Genomic DNA, 17,479 nt, shown 5'->3' with positions numbered 1-17,479 from the left:
TAAGGCTTTAATCTTACTAATTGCTAATAATACTAGTAACTATAACAATGTCTTAGACCTAATAAAGTAGATTTGTCTACTTTATAAGTTGCTAATCTAGTGTTCTCTAATAGTTTAATTAGAGTTTTAGGGAAAGGATCTAGTCGTTTTATCTATATATAACTATATAAATTAATTTGTATATATTAGTCTCTAGCTATAACTAAGCCAACCTAATATCGCTATATTATATATTGCTTAATATACTTTAGGCGTCTTCCCCTTACTTCCTTTTAGTAGTAGCTTTATATATTCGTTGAAACTAGTAGATTATCCGCTATACATTTGCTATATCGTCTTTATAGACCTATTGGTTATACTCTAATAGCTAACCTACCTACTTTACCTAAAAGAATATTTTACTTTTAATTCGTTGTTTAGCCTATACTTTTTTCGACTTCCTATTCTTTATTATCCTCTAGGTCTAGTATTAGCATCTAGGTTTCTTTAGCTATAGTTTATATATATTAGGGCTCTAATAGAGCTACTAGGAATATATTATATAGCTTTATATACTTATATAGTAAGGTTAACCGATATATTAGCGATCCTACTTAGTCTAATACTTAGAACGGCTTAACGAAGTAAGGCTTTAGCTTCTTATTAGTCTTAAGTTTTAGATTCTAAATAGACAATTTAACTAAGGCTCCTTTCTAGAACTCTATTGATTTATATTTTTCGTTGTAGTACTGTTTCTAACTTGCTATAGCGTTAGCCTAATGTCGCTCTAGCTATCGATACAACTCTTTAAGCTTCTTAATCTATTCTACTATATTAGGGTATAGTACCCTTCTTTGTTAAGTATTGTCCTCAATATAGTAGGAAATTATAGGGTTGTAACCTATAAGTGTTTAAAAAGGGGTAACGTTAATAGTTATATTAATAAAATTGTTGTAAACGAATTTAGCTTTAAAGAGGAGTGTTGCCTAAGTGATAGGATTTAAAGAAGCGAAACATTAGAGGTATTAGATAAAGATTTAATTTATTTGTTTAGTCTAGCTATTAGTTTAAAGGTAAAATACTATTGAAAGTCTATAGTTTATTTAGTTTAAATAGCAAAGATCGCTTTAAAATTAGGAGGTAAAGACTAAGCTTTAATCGCTAAGGTATCTATAAGGTACTCTATATTTGAGTTTAATCTCTCAATAGAGGAGTTCTACTAACTCTTAGCTATAAATAGAGGTTAAGATAGAGAAGAATCGACTTATCTTTATATATTAGTCAACTATAACTAGGATTATATCCTTTTTACTATCTAGTTGTTCTACTATAGGAAAACCTATAATAAAATCTATAGCGATCTCGCTTTAAGGTTATATTAGTATTAGTAGCGATTAAAGGTTGTTATAAGGTCGATATTTTAATAGTTTCTAATACTAATATACTAGGTAGATATTATAATATTCGTTTATTTCTCTATTAATACTTAGCTAATAGTACTTTCGTTGTATTAACTCCTTAGTTTAGTTATAACCGAAGTATCCTACTAGGGGATTATTATAGTATCACCTAAGGAGCTTTTACTTTATAGCCTCCTTAGTAGGGATATAAAGCTTAGTAATGCGAAGAAGTGCTATAGATACGTAGAATAATAAGATATAGATTGATGATAGTAGTAGATCGAAGATCTAGGCGGTAGTATGCTAAGAAATATATATCTATAGGGCAGAATATATATACGTACACCGCCTGCCCAAATGGGCCTAGCGTTACAAAGTCTACAACGTAGAGCGCAAAGCACCCTTATCTAATCTATATATATAGACATATAAGTTATATAACTCCCCTATTCCTCCTGCCCTATATCAAGTCTAGGCCTATAGGAAAAAACGGCAATGCCCTCATTGCCTTACCTATCTAGATCCTCTATATCGTTAAATACCCTTTAATCGAGTACTACAACGTAGGGCTAGAAGTATAGTACTAGATTAATCTAGATAGCGATCAACTAGCTTCTTCTACATCTTGTTATCGCTAGCGGGAACAGGGTTTTTACGAGGCCAGCTACGCTTATAGGCCGGTTAAGGTGCCTAATCAGGTATAGGAGGCTCTTCCTAAGAGACTAGGCAATCTGGATAATCGCCTTTATAAGCCTAGTATTCGTCGATTAGGCACTATATATAATATAGCTTATATATAGTTTTCTAAATGCTCTCTTCTTAGCTATAACTAGTCTATTTAATTAAGTATTTAAGGCCTTTACATATAACCTTATGATTCAAGATTATATCAACCTTATATTCATTGCCTAATTCGCTACCTAAAGAGTAGTCCAATTAAAAGTCGACGATCAAGCTAGGAGGCAACATATTATAGCTAAATAGATCCTCTTTCTAAGAGGCTAGGCGAAGATAAGCGATAGAAACAACTAGGTATATACCTATATTAGCTAGGAGATCTAGTTCGTATACTAGGCGCCCAACGTAGCGTTTAATTAGAAAAGGCCTAGCGCGCTATTATAAATACTTCTAGGACGAGTTGCCTAGGAGATAGTAACTATAGTATAGGTATAAATAAACCTTGTCGCCTATATTAAACTCAATGTCGCGATGTTTACTATTGTAATAGCGCTTAACGTACACTATAGCGAAGTCTATACTTAATTAAGCATCCTAATATAGAGCATTTTATAGGGCTAGAATAGTAGCTAGCTCAGTAGTAGCCTAGTTAGTAAAAGCTTCTAAAGGTTTAGGAAGCTTAAAGCCAAAGAGCTACTTATAAAGTAAAGATTTAATAGCTTTAGTATAAACGTTGTTAAAGTACTATTGTAGAGGTATAATAATATCTAGCTAATTGCTTTTAGAGCGCTTAAATATATTGAAGCAGATTATAATTTCTATAGTCTAGTTTTTATACTCCAAAAAGCTATCCACTTATAGGTAGTAGAATATCGTTATTAGCAACTTAATGCCTAGAGCCTTCTAAACGCTTTACTAAAGGTTGGAAATAAACTTGTAATTATAGTCGAAGATAATCGCGGTAGGTACGCCCTAGTCGCTAAAAAGCAGTTAGCGAATTAGAATATACCCCTATTCCTAAGCCGAATAGCTAGAATTGCCTAAAATAAGGAGGGTACACTTCAATGACTTATAAGATACTATAAGCAAACTATCGAAGTAGTTGTAGTTTAGAAGCTACTAGGGCGAACTAGTAGCTAAGACCTTCGGTAGGCCTAGAATAAAATCGATAGCGATAACGTATATCGGCAAGGTATTAGATAGTCGAATTGGTTAATAGTTGCCTAGTTTAAAGCGACGATCCATTGTATTAACTTAGTACTTTAGGTATAGTTTAATATACTTTTTAACGTTATAGGTTTTATAGGCTATCGATATACCTTATAAGTTGTATAATATCTACTTAATGCTAAAGTATTACTTCTTATTATAGGTAGCTTCTAAGATAGTCTAAATTATATTGTAAGGTATATAAAGTGAATGTAATCCGTTAGGTCGAATATTATAGAGAAGGCTATCTATAAGGATAAATAGGAAGCTAGGCTAAAAGAAAATCTTACTACTGCCCTTAGTAGCTAATTCGACAGTAAAATCTTTAATAATAGCTATATACTTAGTGTTATAAGAATATATAGCCGTAAAGCGAGCTTAAAGGTCGTTATCCAACTTCGCTTCCACAAAGGCGAACTAGATATTGTCGAGGACTATATCGTCGTCGACAGAACCGTTCTTATAGTTTAGGTCATCCTATAGAGCCTTTAGATAGCTAAGTGTATTAGGCACTAAATTCAAGTGGCCTAGAAGATAATAGATCTCTAAATTATATTACAAAAGGTAGATAGAGGCGTTGATAAGCCTATAATTAGCTTACTTAGTAGATAACGTATCTAAAATAGTCTAGTTGACGATGCCTTTCGTAGAGACGTAATCTATAAGGACGATGATAGGCTTATACAACGAATAGATTATAGTACGTAGTTTCTTAACTACCTAAACAAAGTAGGCGACCTCCTATTTAGAAGGTCTATACTAAAGTTCTTCTTTAGTAAGGTATTAGCTTAGGAATATAATAGGCTAAACCTAAGTCGATAGGATAATAGTTCTAGGCTTCTACTTATAACTATTAGCAAGGTAGAACACTATAATACCGAAGCTATACTCTAGGTATCTATCGATCTATAAGAAAAGAGTCTTATTAAGGTCGAAGTGGACTAAAATAGTTGGGTCCGGCTTATAGATAGCATTCTAAATAGCTTCGAAGGAGGCTTTCTTAGTAGGCGTAGATTCGAAGGAGGTCTTAGCGCAATAGGCGGCGTACTTACTAGGGTTTCTATTTTATACTTAGCCAGTAGCTTAGCCTTTCGTAAACAGTATAGTCTTATAATTCTAGAGAGGCTTGATAAGCTGTATATAGTACGGGATTAGATAGCGTAGAAATCCTAATACGCCGATATACTGCTCTAGAGCCTTTAGGTTATTTGGAAAGGCGAGGTTCCTAAAGGCAGCAACACAGTGCTCTATATTAGTTAGTCTAAATCTATCGATATAGAAACTAAGTAGCTCTATGCTAGGATATACGATATAAGATTTAATAGGAGCAATAGAGATATTCTTCTTCTTAAAGAAACTAAAGATAGTTTCTAGGTACTTAGCGTACTAATCTACAATGTCGCTAAAGATAATAATATCGTCAATAAATATATAGGCGAAAGAGGTATAAAGGCGAAGCAACTAATCTATAAAGCGCTAGATATATATAAGAGTATTGTAGTAGCCTATTAGATATACTTTCAGCTATTCTAATCTATAAAGGCTAATCAGAGTAAAGCGGTCGTAATATAGAAGATATATATCGAATTAATAAAAGAAGGATATAGCATTGATCGTAGTAATAAACTTCTTACCTCGTAGGTGTTAGGAGTGGGGGCTCCTAGAAGGAAGGGGGTATACGTTGAAGTGACGGAGTACGAGCAAGGTATAAGCAGAGCATGTGCTACAGGGTAGCTACGGGTAGAGGAGGTGCAGGTGGTTGCATTGAACGCTAGCCTCTCTTACTGCCTATAAGTTCTATCCTCCTTATCTCTCCTATCCTAGCCCTTAATCTTCCTCTATATTGGCTAGCCTCTATTCCTAAGCTCGTAGATCCTTTCTTAGGCTATCCTATAGCGCCTATATAGCTCCCTGAGTGCGCCTAATCTGCTCTATTGCTAACCCAATGTCTCAGTTCCCTATACTTACTTAGCCTAATGCCCTATACTTCGCTTAGCTCTATACCCCTCCGATCGCTCCTCTAGGTAGCTTATATAATCCGGGCTACTGATGTACGCCCTAGTAGTATACGTAGATGACCTGTGTAGTGCCCTATAGTTGGCTAGGCTACGCTAGGTGCCGGATATAGGGCGAGGTAGTTGGGCTGAAGGTTGTACTAGGTGCCGAGGTACATTCTAAGGGCTATGCTAGGTGCCAAGGCGGGCTCTACGAGTTAAGGTAGTTCCAGGGTATAATAGAGCCCTCCTTCTTCAAGGTCCCTAACCCTAGGGACTGCTATACCGTAGCCTAAGGGGCATAGTAGTCGCGCCTCGGGGTTGTAGCCTTATATACCTAGCGGCGGACTATATAACAATAGTTTAGGTAGCGTATATATAGCTTACGATCTTGCTATATATATAGTTCCTGTCAATTGCGCTTTAGCCTATAGCCTAGCCTGCTAGCAGCAGATTATATAGTAGTAGTTTAGGTAGTATATACGTAGTTTACGATCTTCCTATATACGTAGCCTCTATCGATTTAACTACTCCTCTATATATATGATCTAGGGTGGCTTAGATAGAAGTAGCCTATTTAGATCTAGGGCTGCCTATTTAGGGCCTATTTAGGCCCGAAATAGGAAAGCAATAATAGAGCTAAATAGAACTAAATAGAAGGTATATATATTTAGAGTAACGGTAGGAAAGAAAAAGGGGTAAGGAGCGTATACTATATATATCCTAAGCGCCTTCGCTATATATATAGAAAAGGGGAATTGAAACTTCTACTAGAATATTATAATATAAGAAATATAGGATTTTAAGCCCTTTAAGCTTAGACCACCTTACTAAGTATATTTTTTAGGCTTATAGCTCCTAGCCTTCCTTTCCTCCTTTCTTCCTTTATACTATCTTCGTAAGTGCTTAGCCTACCTAAGTGCCTAGCCTACTACAACGACATTGCGATACTGGCCTACAATTACGATTGTATATATGCCCTCTACTTCCTCCTAACACTCCCTCTAATCGTATATATATAGCTAACTTCTTCGCTCTATAGATAATTTATTTTTTTAGCGTTCCCGCCCTCGCCTCTCCTTAGTAGGTCGCCCTATAATAGTTTAGTCGATTGGCAAGATAGCTCTTAATCAATAGGATAGCTTTAGCGATTCTAGTATATAAGAGCTATATAGCTAGCGAACTCGCTATATAGCTAGTAGGAAGAATATAATAGTGCGCTAATAATATAGTAGATTCAAATAACTTATTTATTTCTAGCTACGCTTTGTAAATGACCTTCAACGCTAAAATATCAATAGATAGTATAGGGCGGACACTACTAATACGTTGGGTAGAAGCAATTATATTAAAGTTGTTTTTAAGCCTAGGCTTCTGGCCTATTAATATAGCGTCTAAAGAGCGCTTTACTAGCGAAGCAGAGTCGTCTACCGACGATGTGCCTATAGCTTCTATAGAGTGTATATCTAGCGTAGCGGCTACGCCTACTAACGACGATAAAAAGGAGGAAAAGAAGGAAGAGGACAAGGACAAAGAGATAGAGGAATCTAAGCCTCCGACTTCGTATAAAGGCAGCTTCGGCTATAAGAGAAGGGCAATATATAGAGAGGACGTAGATAGGGAGCAACGTAATCGCTAATAGTATAGTAGTCTAATGACCTTAATTCAACGCCTAAGAAGAGAGTCCCTATAGGCGCTACCTACATTATTCTATAAGTATAGAGAGTATAATCGAAGTATATTAGAGGCGTAGGCTATATATATACTAACAATAGTAGCTGCTACCATTGTATAGCTAAGTTTTTCGATAGTAGTAGCGCCCTTGTCTACTACTATTAAGCTAGTATATACCTATATATAAGTTATATGTCTATTGTATCTAATATATTTATAGGTTCTAGTTTATACTATATTGAGTGTATATAGAAAAACTATATTTGCCTAGCTATAAGTTGCCCTCCTCCTTTAAAGGCGCTAACCTTAGCGCCTTAAAGCTAAAACCTACATTTTTATTATATACGTATTACACTATTGCTAATTCCTCTAAAAAAATGAAGATTTATCCTATTGCCCTCGCTATAGTTTACAGCTTTATCGAAGCCCTCGATAAAAGGGACTACTTCGCCACCGACAAAAAGGTAAGTTTTTAAGTATCTCCCCTATATATACAATGTATATACTAAGTACGTTCTAGCTAGCTACGCTTGTCTAAGGCGTCGTCGACGTGTTTATAGTGGCCTATAAAGCTATTAGCGGTACTCTAGTCACCTCTACCGCCTACTCTAAGAACTTCTTAAAGTAGTAGGGGGAGGTACAAAAGGTGGAGGGTATATTGAAGAGGCGCCTCTAGCACTTTATTAGTGTACCTACGCCGCTCCTACCTCCTCCTTCTCCTCCTAGTACTATACTAGAGGAGGTAGCGAAGAGGCTAGCTACACTAAAGTAGTAGATAAAGGGTATAGAGGGTATAGTAGTAAGTCTATAAGTCCATTGCGTTTACAAAGCGTATATATAGCTAATACTTAAAGAATATAATCTAGGAGATAGTAAAGTGCTTCGACGTATTGGAGGAGGGGGGTACGGTATAGGAGGGAGAGGGAGAGGAGTAGGGTAGTAAGGAGGGTGCTAGTAATATATAGGTGAACGAGTTTATAACGGAGTCGATTTAGGGCTTAGAGAAGGACTTAGCGATATAGGGGGTAGCTGTTAGGTAGGTAGATAGCTCTTACATTGTTTTTTCTTTTTTCTTTTCTTTTCTTTTTCCTTTAATTAAAACGCTGTTTAGTACTCTTATTATATTCCTACCACTTATCGCCTACGCCTATGCTCATTTTGAATATATACTTTGTAAGCGTATAGTAAAGGCCTATTATTAATATACCTATATAGCTCCTAGGTATTCTCCTCTAGTAGGTAGTTCTTCCACTTAATAAGGAAATACCTGTCGAGAGGTAGCCCTCTATAATCAAGAATAGCTTCAACCTCCTAATGCTACTTCTATACAACGACCTATATACGATCGTAGTATATAAGCGCTTCCTATATGTTGCTATTAAATAGCTTAAGCATCGCAATAGAGAAAACTAGGTAGAACTTAAATATAGGTAGGAGATCTAAGTGGTATACTATCTTCTTACTGCCTATATTAGCGATGATTTTAAATGGCCTAAGATACTTATTTACGAATTTATTGCTTAGACGCTACTAGTGAATATACTTTAAATCGATTTAAACCTATTAGCTAACTCTAAAGGTTATAGGTATACGCTTACGGTTATACCACTTTGTATAACCTTTGTTAGCTTACACTAGGGCCTTATAGATTCTTTCCCAATCTTTAGCAAGCTTCCTAGTACACTCCTCTATAGTAGGAACGTTGCTTAAGCTATTTGTAAGTAGGTCTATTAGATTGTATAGGTAGTAGCTATAAAGGAGGTATATTAGAGTCGCTTTTATAGCCGAATATACTAAGGTGTTATAAATATATTCAGCTAGAGCCAACTTCTATACCTAGTTATACTACTCCTACTGTAATGTGCTAGCCTTATAGCATCTACAGATAAGCGTACAATGTTCTATTCAACTACCTTAAGGAGAGAAAAGGAGAAGTATAGGCTACGGTTCTCGCGTATAGAGTTTTTAGGGGCTCGTATACAGGGGGCTTGGGCCAATGTTATTCTAGGCGCGAGGCGGGTCCACCTTGGGCCTATAGCGGGCCTGTTATAGGACCGCTATAGATCCTAGGCATAGCCCTATATACCTAGCCCAGGTATAGCCCGGTCTATAACATACCCCCCCCTTCCCGAATAAGGAGCTGGTTTAGGGTATACGTAGCGTAGCGCCAAACGCGGATCTAGCGCGGCGTAGGGTCGATTATAGCGAACGCCAATGTCTAACCTAGTATTTAGGTAGCTTAGCGCTACTACCTATAATCTTGCTACCTAGCCGTAGGTTGTTTATTTACCTTACTCTTATAGGACGCTGATTAGCCCCTTCCTCGCCTCGCGCTCTCCTCTATAGTAGCTGTATCGTATAAGGCGTACCCGCTAATCGAGTATAATAGACCCCTCGCCCATTGCTAATAAAACCTCTTCCTTTATATAAACTCGCTCTCTACGTTCTCTTCTCGTTTCTAGTATACACCTTCTCTCTACTCCTATAACTTTGTCTTCCTCCTATTTGTATATCGACATTTCTCTCTTTATCCTACTTTATATATATTCCTTGTTTATTATATTTCTATTTTATATATATCTTCTACTCTTTATATTTTTTTTTACCTCCTACTCACTTCGTTGAATATTTACCTTATATATTGTTAGCCTCTTCTTATATAAGCTATATAGTCGTCTAGCGTCTATATTCTTATTGTATTAGCCTTATCGTCGTTATTATATGTCTAACCACTTTACTAACTATATCCGCTATATTTCCATTTTATATTCGACTTATCCTATAATCCTTTCTTTTTATACTTATTTAGTCCCCTAGCCGCCTCCTTTATATATATAGCTTATATACGTTCTATCTATTTGCTTTGCCCTTTATAGTAGCTTTCTATTTCCTTTATAATTCCAATACGTTCCTAAGACTTATCTACTATAATATTGGTAGTAGTCGCTTCTTTTAGAGATAATAGCGAAGGACATTGTCCTAGAGGGAACGACAACTAAGATCGTAATATACGTTACCCTATATTAGACCTACTTTGACCCTAGACTAGAAGCTAACAACGTCCTAGATAGAATTGTAACAACTATAGTAACTCCTCTCGTTATACTATTAGTAGCTATATTATAGAGGGAGATTCTAACGATAAGGATAACGCCTTCCTAGAGAAGGAGGGAGACGTCTACCTCAATTATATTGAATAGCTTCTTTATAGTAATTTAGTAGATTACGTTTAGAGCTAGGGAGAAAGCTGCTTAGAATATACTAAAGCCTATACCAAATGCTATTAAGATCTAACACTCTAAGCGATAAACGCCTCTTTATACACTAGTCTAAAACGTTTAGTTAAGTTTTATATCGACAACTAAGCCGTCGCCAAGCCTACCTAAAAGAAGACTAAGACTAAGCTAGCCTATTATACTATTTTAACGCTATAATTTAGTACTTTCGTATATAGCTTCTATAACGTAATTAGTATAGCTTTGTAGCATTGGTCTCTAATATACTCTACCTTTATATTCGATATACTTCTAGCCCCCCCTTTATCTCCTTTGACCCTAGGTTAATAAAGAGCCTTAGTTCTATACTAGGCTCCTTAGGACAACCTCGCTATATAGTATTATAGCTACCTAGTTGAGTATATAGTGTAATATCTAGATTTCTCCTAACGAGAGAATCGGTATATTGTAGAGGCTGTTTATACTATAGTATAGTCTTAGGCAACTGTCCTAGAGACGAATTTACACCTTATAGACTATATTATTACATTTATTGCCCCCTTGCCCATCTATACCCTTTAGGGGTCCCGCCCCTACTACTCTCCCTATATATGTTCCCCTGCCTATAACCTATACTATGGTCAACGCCCTTTCTCTTTAATAGAGGATGTACTATATGCCTATCAAATGTATATATAGCCCTTGCCTTAGACCCTTTGCATCGCCGCTCTACCTCCTTATACGCTTGCTCTATCTATATACCTATTTGAAGATGAGGAAGAGATTACTAATATAGGTCCTATTATAGACCTTGAATAAGTAACGTTGTTAGTACGTCCTATTGTTTTTTCGTATATAGTTCCATTCTATCTAGGTTTAGGAGGATAACTAGACTTAGGTATATCGTAGTTTTCCTATATCTATATAGTTGTATTTATCTAAATAGCTAATCTTTATAGGGTAGTCTATATATAAATACGACGTTTCCCTTTCCTCCTCTAGTTTAATACTAGCCCATTATTGTATTGTATATCTCTCTACTCCTATTTAAACTCGTTAAGTGTAGTAGTCTCTAGGAAGTTCTTTAAAGGCTTCTACGTTAGTTTATTATAACCTACCTACTTAACGTATATATTATAGTTATTCCCTCTCCCTCTCGTATTCTAAGCTTTAAGGATTGCCTCTACTCTATATTCCTATTAGGGAATACCCTCCTCCAATATAACCTATATAGGGTCTAGTCTCTTATCTATAACTTTCTATAAAGGGAATAGGTCGGAAGTCGCTCGCTCAACTAAATTAATATAAAAGGTTGGGTATAGACCGTTTAGTATATCGAGTATCATCGTTAACGAGGTTGGTACTACGACCACCTTATATTTAACATTTAGCTAGTCGAACTTCTTACTAGGGCGGTTCGTCTTTATATTATATAGAGAGAGCTATACCTTGTCCCCTACCTAGAACCTCTTAGCTAGATAGTAGGAGCAGTTTATATTTATCTACTACCACTACTATATATATACGATAGCTGCTTAGATCTACTCTATCTCCTTCTTTAGATAATAGAGGAACCTAGCGACGCAACCTTCTAGGGATGCTATAAGCGCCGTCGAGATTGTAATAAGCTATATAAGGCTTATATCGAACCTATAGAGGAGGTAGTTTAGGCTTACTCTAGTTATAGACAAGTCCCTATTGTTGAGTATAAACTAGTAGGCTAAGAAATGTTTAAGCTAGTTGTACTATATAAAGGAGATAAAGATCTAGAGAATTGCCTATACCTCTTAGTTGACCTACTTTATCCCTCTATCTATCTAGGGATAGTAAGAAGTCGATAAGAGTTGCTCTACCCCTACCACCTTATATAACGTAGTTTAGAACCTATTTAGCTAGTCCGACCTATAGTCAGTTATAATTTAAGTTAGAAACCTATAGAAACGCTACTATACGTTATAGAATCGAAAGGTATACTCTTCTACTTTTATCAAGTATATTACCTTAAGCTATATATATTTAGAGAGATGGTTAATAATCACTATAAGGTAGCTAAGCGCTCCTTCGTCTTTCGTAGAAAGGTCGGTTATAAAGTCAATAGAGATCTATTTCTAAAAGCGATTAGAGATAGGCAAGGGCTATAGAAGCCTTTGATATAGCTATTAGGAGATCTTACTCTAATAGTACTAATTGCAATTCCTAATAAACCACTTTATATCGAACAATATAAGGTCCTAGTAATAATCTCTCTAAAGTATTTTAAATAGCCTATTACGCCCTAGGTATCTCGATATAGCTAAGTTATAAATCTACTAGATAATTATAGTAGTTAAAGGTTCCTATATAAGGAGCTAGAGACAGCTATAGAACTAAAGCGCACTTTACGTATTAAGGGAGTAGTCTACGATCTAGGTCTATATTGTATTCGCCTTCTTAAGAAACTTCTAAGCTCCGTCGTAGACGACTTAGAGCCGGTAAACGTAGTGCTCGTCTTTAGCAACACCCTCGTTCTATAGGGTAGCGAGCTACTTATCCTTAAAGAGCGTTTCTCCTATAGGTAGCCTAGCCTCCTCTTATATACTAGTCTAATATACCTTAATTAGAAGAAGTAGCTAGGCGATATACTAGTTGTCTTTAGGCTCGTCCTACTTACGCTAGGAGAGCGTATTAGGGCGTAAGGCCTAGGATCTTAGCTAGTACTTTAGCTTAAAGTTGAACAAGGAGAGTGTCTTTGCCTATCTAGCCTATTGTTCACTGATCGGACATAGCTAAATAAAGTACTTAAGATTCTTATAGTCGGTCAAGATAGTAAAGAGGGCTACTACGCTTCGAAGCTCCGCTAACTAGGCCTTAAGGTATAAGATAATAGCTAATAGCTCTTTATCGTAGATAGTATAGTTACATTTAGTAGAGCTTAGTTTCGTAGAATAGTAGGCTATAGGGTAAAGGACCTTGTCCTCCCCCCGCTAAGACAAGTACCCGCTAAGTACTATACTAGAATAGTCCACTTCTATAATCGTCTCCCTCTTAGGATCCTACTAAGCGAAGATTGGCTCTAATATAAATATAGCCTTAAATATATCAAAGGCCTCCTATTCCTTTTTGCCCTAGTGGAATAGGACATTTTTATAGGTAAAACGTATCAATAGGGCTATCTTCTTAAAGAAGTTAGGGATAAAATCGTAATAGAAGTTAGTGAACCTAAGGAAGCTCTATACTCCTTAGACTCTATAAGGTACCTCCTACTTATAGATAGCTTTGATCTTCTTAGGGTTAGGGTAGATATAGACTCTTACCTCTATAATATACTCTAGGTACTTAACTTCTTTCACTGTAAATATATACTTCTTAAGGTCTAGGTTAAGGCCTATATCCCTTAGCCTCTAAAGGACTTTATATACCTTCTTTATATAGTCCTTCTAGCTCCTATTCGAGTATACTAAGATATCGTTAAAGTATATCGTTATATAGTCCTCTAGTATTAGGCTAAGGGCGTTATTGATATATCTCTAGAACATTATAGAAGTACCTACAAGCCTAAAGGGGTAGACTAGCTACTTAAATAGCCTAAACCTTATACGAAATACTATAAGGTACTTGTCCCCCTTAGCTATCTAGATACAATAGAAGGTAGCTTTAACGTCTAGCTTCGTAAGCCATTTAGCCCTAGCTAGGGACTAGAGAGTCTCTTTAATCAAAGGGAGTAGGTACTAGTCTTGCTTAGTAATCTTGTTCAAAGCCTAGTAATCTATATAGAACCTCTATCCCCCTTCTAGCTTCTTTATAAAGAGGACTAGGGCGACTACTAATAAGGAGTTTACCTAGATCTATCCTTTGTCCATTAGGTCTACGACCTACTTCTAAATCTCTAGGAGGTAGTCCCTTAGTATATTATATAAAGGTCCCTATAGGAGCTCGGGAGGTTTCTCGTCTAGGCCTATCTTAAGATAGATATAATAGTCGGCCTCTCTCTAATAGGGGGGTAGACTATTTGCCTTTTCTTTGTTAAAGAGGTCGACGAAGTCTTGTAGCTCCTCTAGTAAAGTGATCTTTAAGTCTAGGTCGGCGTTAGGCTAGGAGACGGCCGCCCCTAGTATAGTAGTCATCTTATAGATATTAGTGACGAGGAACGTATCTTAGGCTCCTTTAGACTTCTTCTTTTATACTTTATAGGCTAAGCCTATAAATACTATACCTATAATTAGGGTAATGTTGGTTTCTTTCTACTATAAAGAGCACTTATATACCTATAGGCCGCTTTATAAATTAACGATAAAGACCCTATTAGCTAGGTCTAGTATAATCTTACAATAGTTTATCTAGGGGAGCCCTAGAATAACGTTATAGGCTAGTCCTAGAACTATATAGAATATAGCAACACTGATCTACCTATTAATATCTATTATAACTTAGATAATATATATAATTTTCTTTATAATTTATACCCCTTTAACTATAACGCCTAGGGTATAGGGAGTCGATAGGCTTATTTGCTTAATCCCTAACCGCTAATATACTCTTTCGCTAATAGCTCTATAGCTTTAGTATCTACTATCTATTTATACGTTTATAAAACTAGAGAAGTTTAAGAAAATAGAGATTAGAAAAGGTAGCTTATCTATTTTCTCTTTAATCTCTATAAACTCGTTCTATAAGCAGCTAGGTCCTTTTAGCCCTTATATAAGACTTTGTATAGGGGCTACTCTTTTCCCTCCTCCTCTTTAGAAGAAGAGTCCTCCTCTATCTATTCCTCGGCCTCTAGCTTATTAATATCGATTTAAGGAGCTAGCCTCTTAGCTAAGGCGAAGGGATAAACGGCTACAAAGTGACCTTAGTGCCTATAATAAATATAAGCTCTAGCCTATTAACGTACTATATATACTTCGTTGTTTACCTACTTCGCTTATAGTATATTCGCGCCTCGCTTTCCTCCGTTCTACTACTACTTTCCTCTATAGCCCTTGTTAACTCCCTCCTAGATAGGGGCAATATAGGCTATATTGATCCCGGTTATCGGTATATCTTCGTCTATATTCTTCTCTATATCTACGTTAGGCCCTAGTCGCTTACTCTAAGACTACTAATATCGTTCCTCTAAATAGAGGGCCTCTAGGTCGATAGCGATCTTACAATACTTTGTAACAGCTATAGTATAGTTGTTCTATAGAACCCTCTATCCTACTATAATATACTTTAACTTTAGGGAAAGGCATTGTTATAGTCTAATAAGTTGTACTTCGTCGCTTTAATTAAGTCCTCTAGCCTTTAATAGCTTTGCCTTAAAGCGAATAAAGAAGGAGGAGAATAGCTCGTTATCTCTTTAGCGAAGTATATCTAGCTCTGTTAAGGCTATAACCTACTTATAGAAGTCTATATAAATAGTTGTAAAGTATTTGAAGAATACTCTTAGGTTGTAATTATAGTAGAGCCCTCCCAACTTATAGAAGGCTATAACTTTAGCCTAAACTCCCTAGCTAAAGTTCCTCTAAATGAATATCTACTAGTCGTAGAGGCCTCCGATAAAGTCCTAGTCTATTACTAGGACATACACTATCGTAGCCCTCTAGGCAGTAAAGAGTTCCTTTTTACTATCGAAGGGTTGTCCTATAGGGAGGCGCTTCCGCTATATCCTAGGAGCTACTAGAGCTATAGCGTCAATCGTTGGAGCTAGGGCATAGGCCATTGCGAAGGCGTTTATAGTCTAAGCTATAGCGATCTAGGCTATATAGAGTTCCTCGATAGTTGCGTTCTACTATACGATCGTTTCCTATAAGACTTAGAAGTGTTTATAGACCTAGTCTAGGTCTAGAATCTACAGGACGCCTAAATTGTTTATAGTAGCGTCTAGTCTGCTCGGTACTAGCGTCGAAATGCCTAGTGTACTACTCTCGTCTACGTTTAGAAGCAACAACTGCTCTATTTACCTAAAGGTAGTTGAACTATAACGTACTAGCCTTATAGCGTCTACAAATAAGCGTACAATGTTCTATTCAACTACCTTAAGGAGAGAAAAGGAGAAGTATAGGCTACAGTTCTTATATATAGAGTTTTTAAGGGCTCGTGTATAGGGGGCTCGGGCCAATATTATTCTAGGCGCGAGGCGGGTCCGCCTTGGGCCTATAGCGGGCCCGTTATAGGACCGCTATAGATCTTAGGCGTAGCCCTATATACTGAATTGGGGTGATAGACTACCTGGACATAGGGGACCCAGTTTTTCTGTTTTTCTGTTTGTCTTAGAGCGTTGTATTCGTTGCTAGGGGAGGTCTAACCCTCTGGTTATATATATTTAAGTGGGCTAAGCTCATCTTCTTCATTAGGAGGCAAGACATCAAGCAGTTGTCAATATACGTTCGTTGATACTACGTTGGTAGTCCCTCTTCTTCTAGGAAGGCTATTGAGCCTCTCCTTCTATTGTTCTACCTCTATCTAGACAATGGGTATTCGAGCTATTGAGCTTTAACCGTATTATTATTGTCCTTTCTTATGTTTCCGCTATATCCCACTAGACGTATTTGAGCTACGTATCTTCCTCTTGGAAGATAGCCTTTCTACTACTTGATATACACTATCTTCATTTGTCTAGAGGGACACTACATTCCTTTGGAAGCTGTCTTATACGCCTAGTTCTAGGTGTAGTGGGGTAGGTTAGTATAGAGGTTTTATACTACTTTAAATAGGGGCTTAATCGGGGAGGAGCTTAGCTCTATATCTAAATGGGACAATATAGACTACGAAGTTTTCCAAGATTATAGAACTATACGATGCTATGTTAATAGCTATACGACGACGATATAGCCGACCTATTGAGGCTCTAGCATATCGATATTAGTATCTCTAGGAGGCGTAGAGGCCTATTGAGGTATATACGTTCTAGGGGTCTGTTGAGACCTTGTCTCGAGAGACCTTCCTTTGCCTAGACGGTATAGGGCATCGAAAAGATATTCTATTATCCTCAATACTTCGAAGACCTATTGAGGCTTCGTTATTATCGACGTAGCGGTTGTAAAACGCTAACTTAATCGAAAGACAATAGTTCTATCCTCCTAAGTAGAGATAAAGGTAGAATTTTCATTGATCGTCATTTTCTTCTCCGGTCTAGCCGAACTAGTTACGAAAGTGGTTAAACGTAGTAGCTATTCGTAAGCTTCTAAGCTTAGGACTACATCTTCACGACACTTAGCTCCTTTTAATAGTATATCTAGCACTATTTTATATTGAATACAAGGTCTTAGTATAGACGTTTGCTTTTCTTCTTAAGAGCTATACTCTTATCGCTATTACGCTAGTTGGGTTTAGTATATTAGTTGCTAGAGGTATCTAGGTGATCTACAAA

The 17,479-nt window shown here is 36.6% G+C and overlaps 1 protein-coding gene across 1 annotated transcript; it reads right to left on the bottom strand.

Annotated features, from left to right (window-relative positions):
• Nucleotides 1-4,382: 4,382 nt before the first annotated feature.
• THITE_2038514 (uncharacterized protein) lies at nt 4,383-4,652 on the bottom strand (the record flags this gene model as incomplete). The annotated part of the gene is made up of 1 exon (XM_003650424.1): nt 4,383-4,652. A coding segment is annotated over one exon (270 nt), but the record flags the coding sequence as incomplete, so codon positions are not given.
• Nucleotides 4,653-17,479: the final 12,827 nt, after the last annotated feature.

The sequence above is a fragment of the Thermothielavioides terrestris genome, chromosome 1, assembly GCF_000226115.1.
Source record: "Thermothielavioides terrestris NRRL 8126 chromosome 1, complete sequence".
NCBI lineage: Eukaryota > Fungi > Ascomycota > Sordariomycetes > Sordariales > Chaetomiaceae > Thermothielavioides > Thermothielavioides terrestris.
Note: the sequence above shows the minus strand (reverse complement) of the source record. Positions and strands in the feature narration are given on the sequence as shown.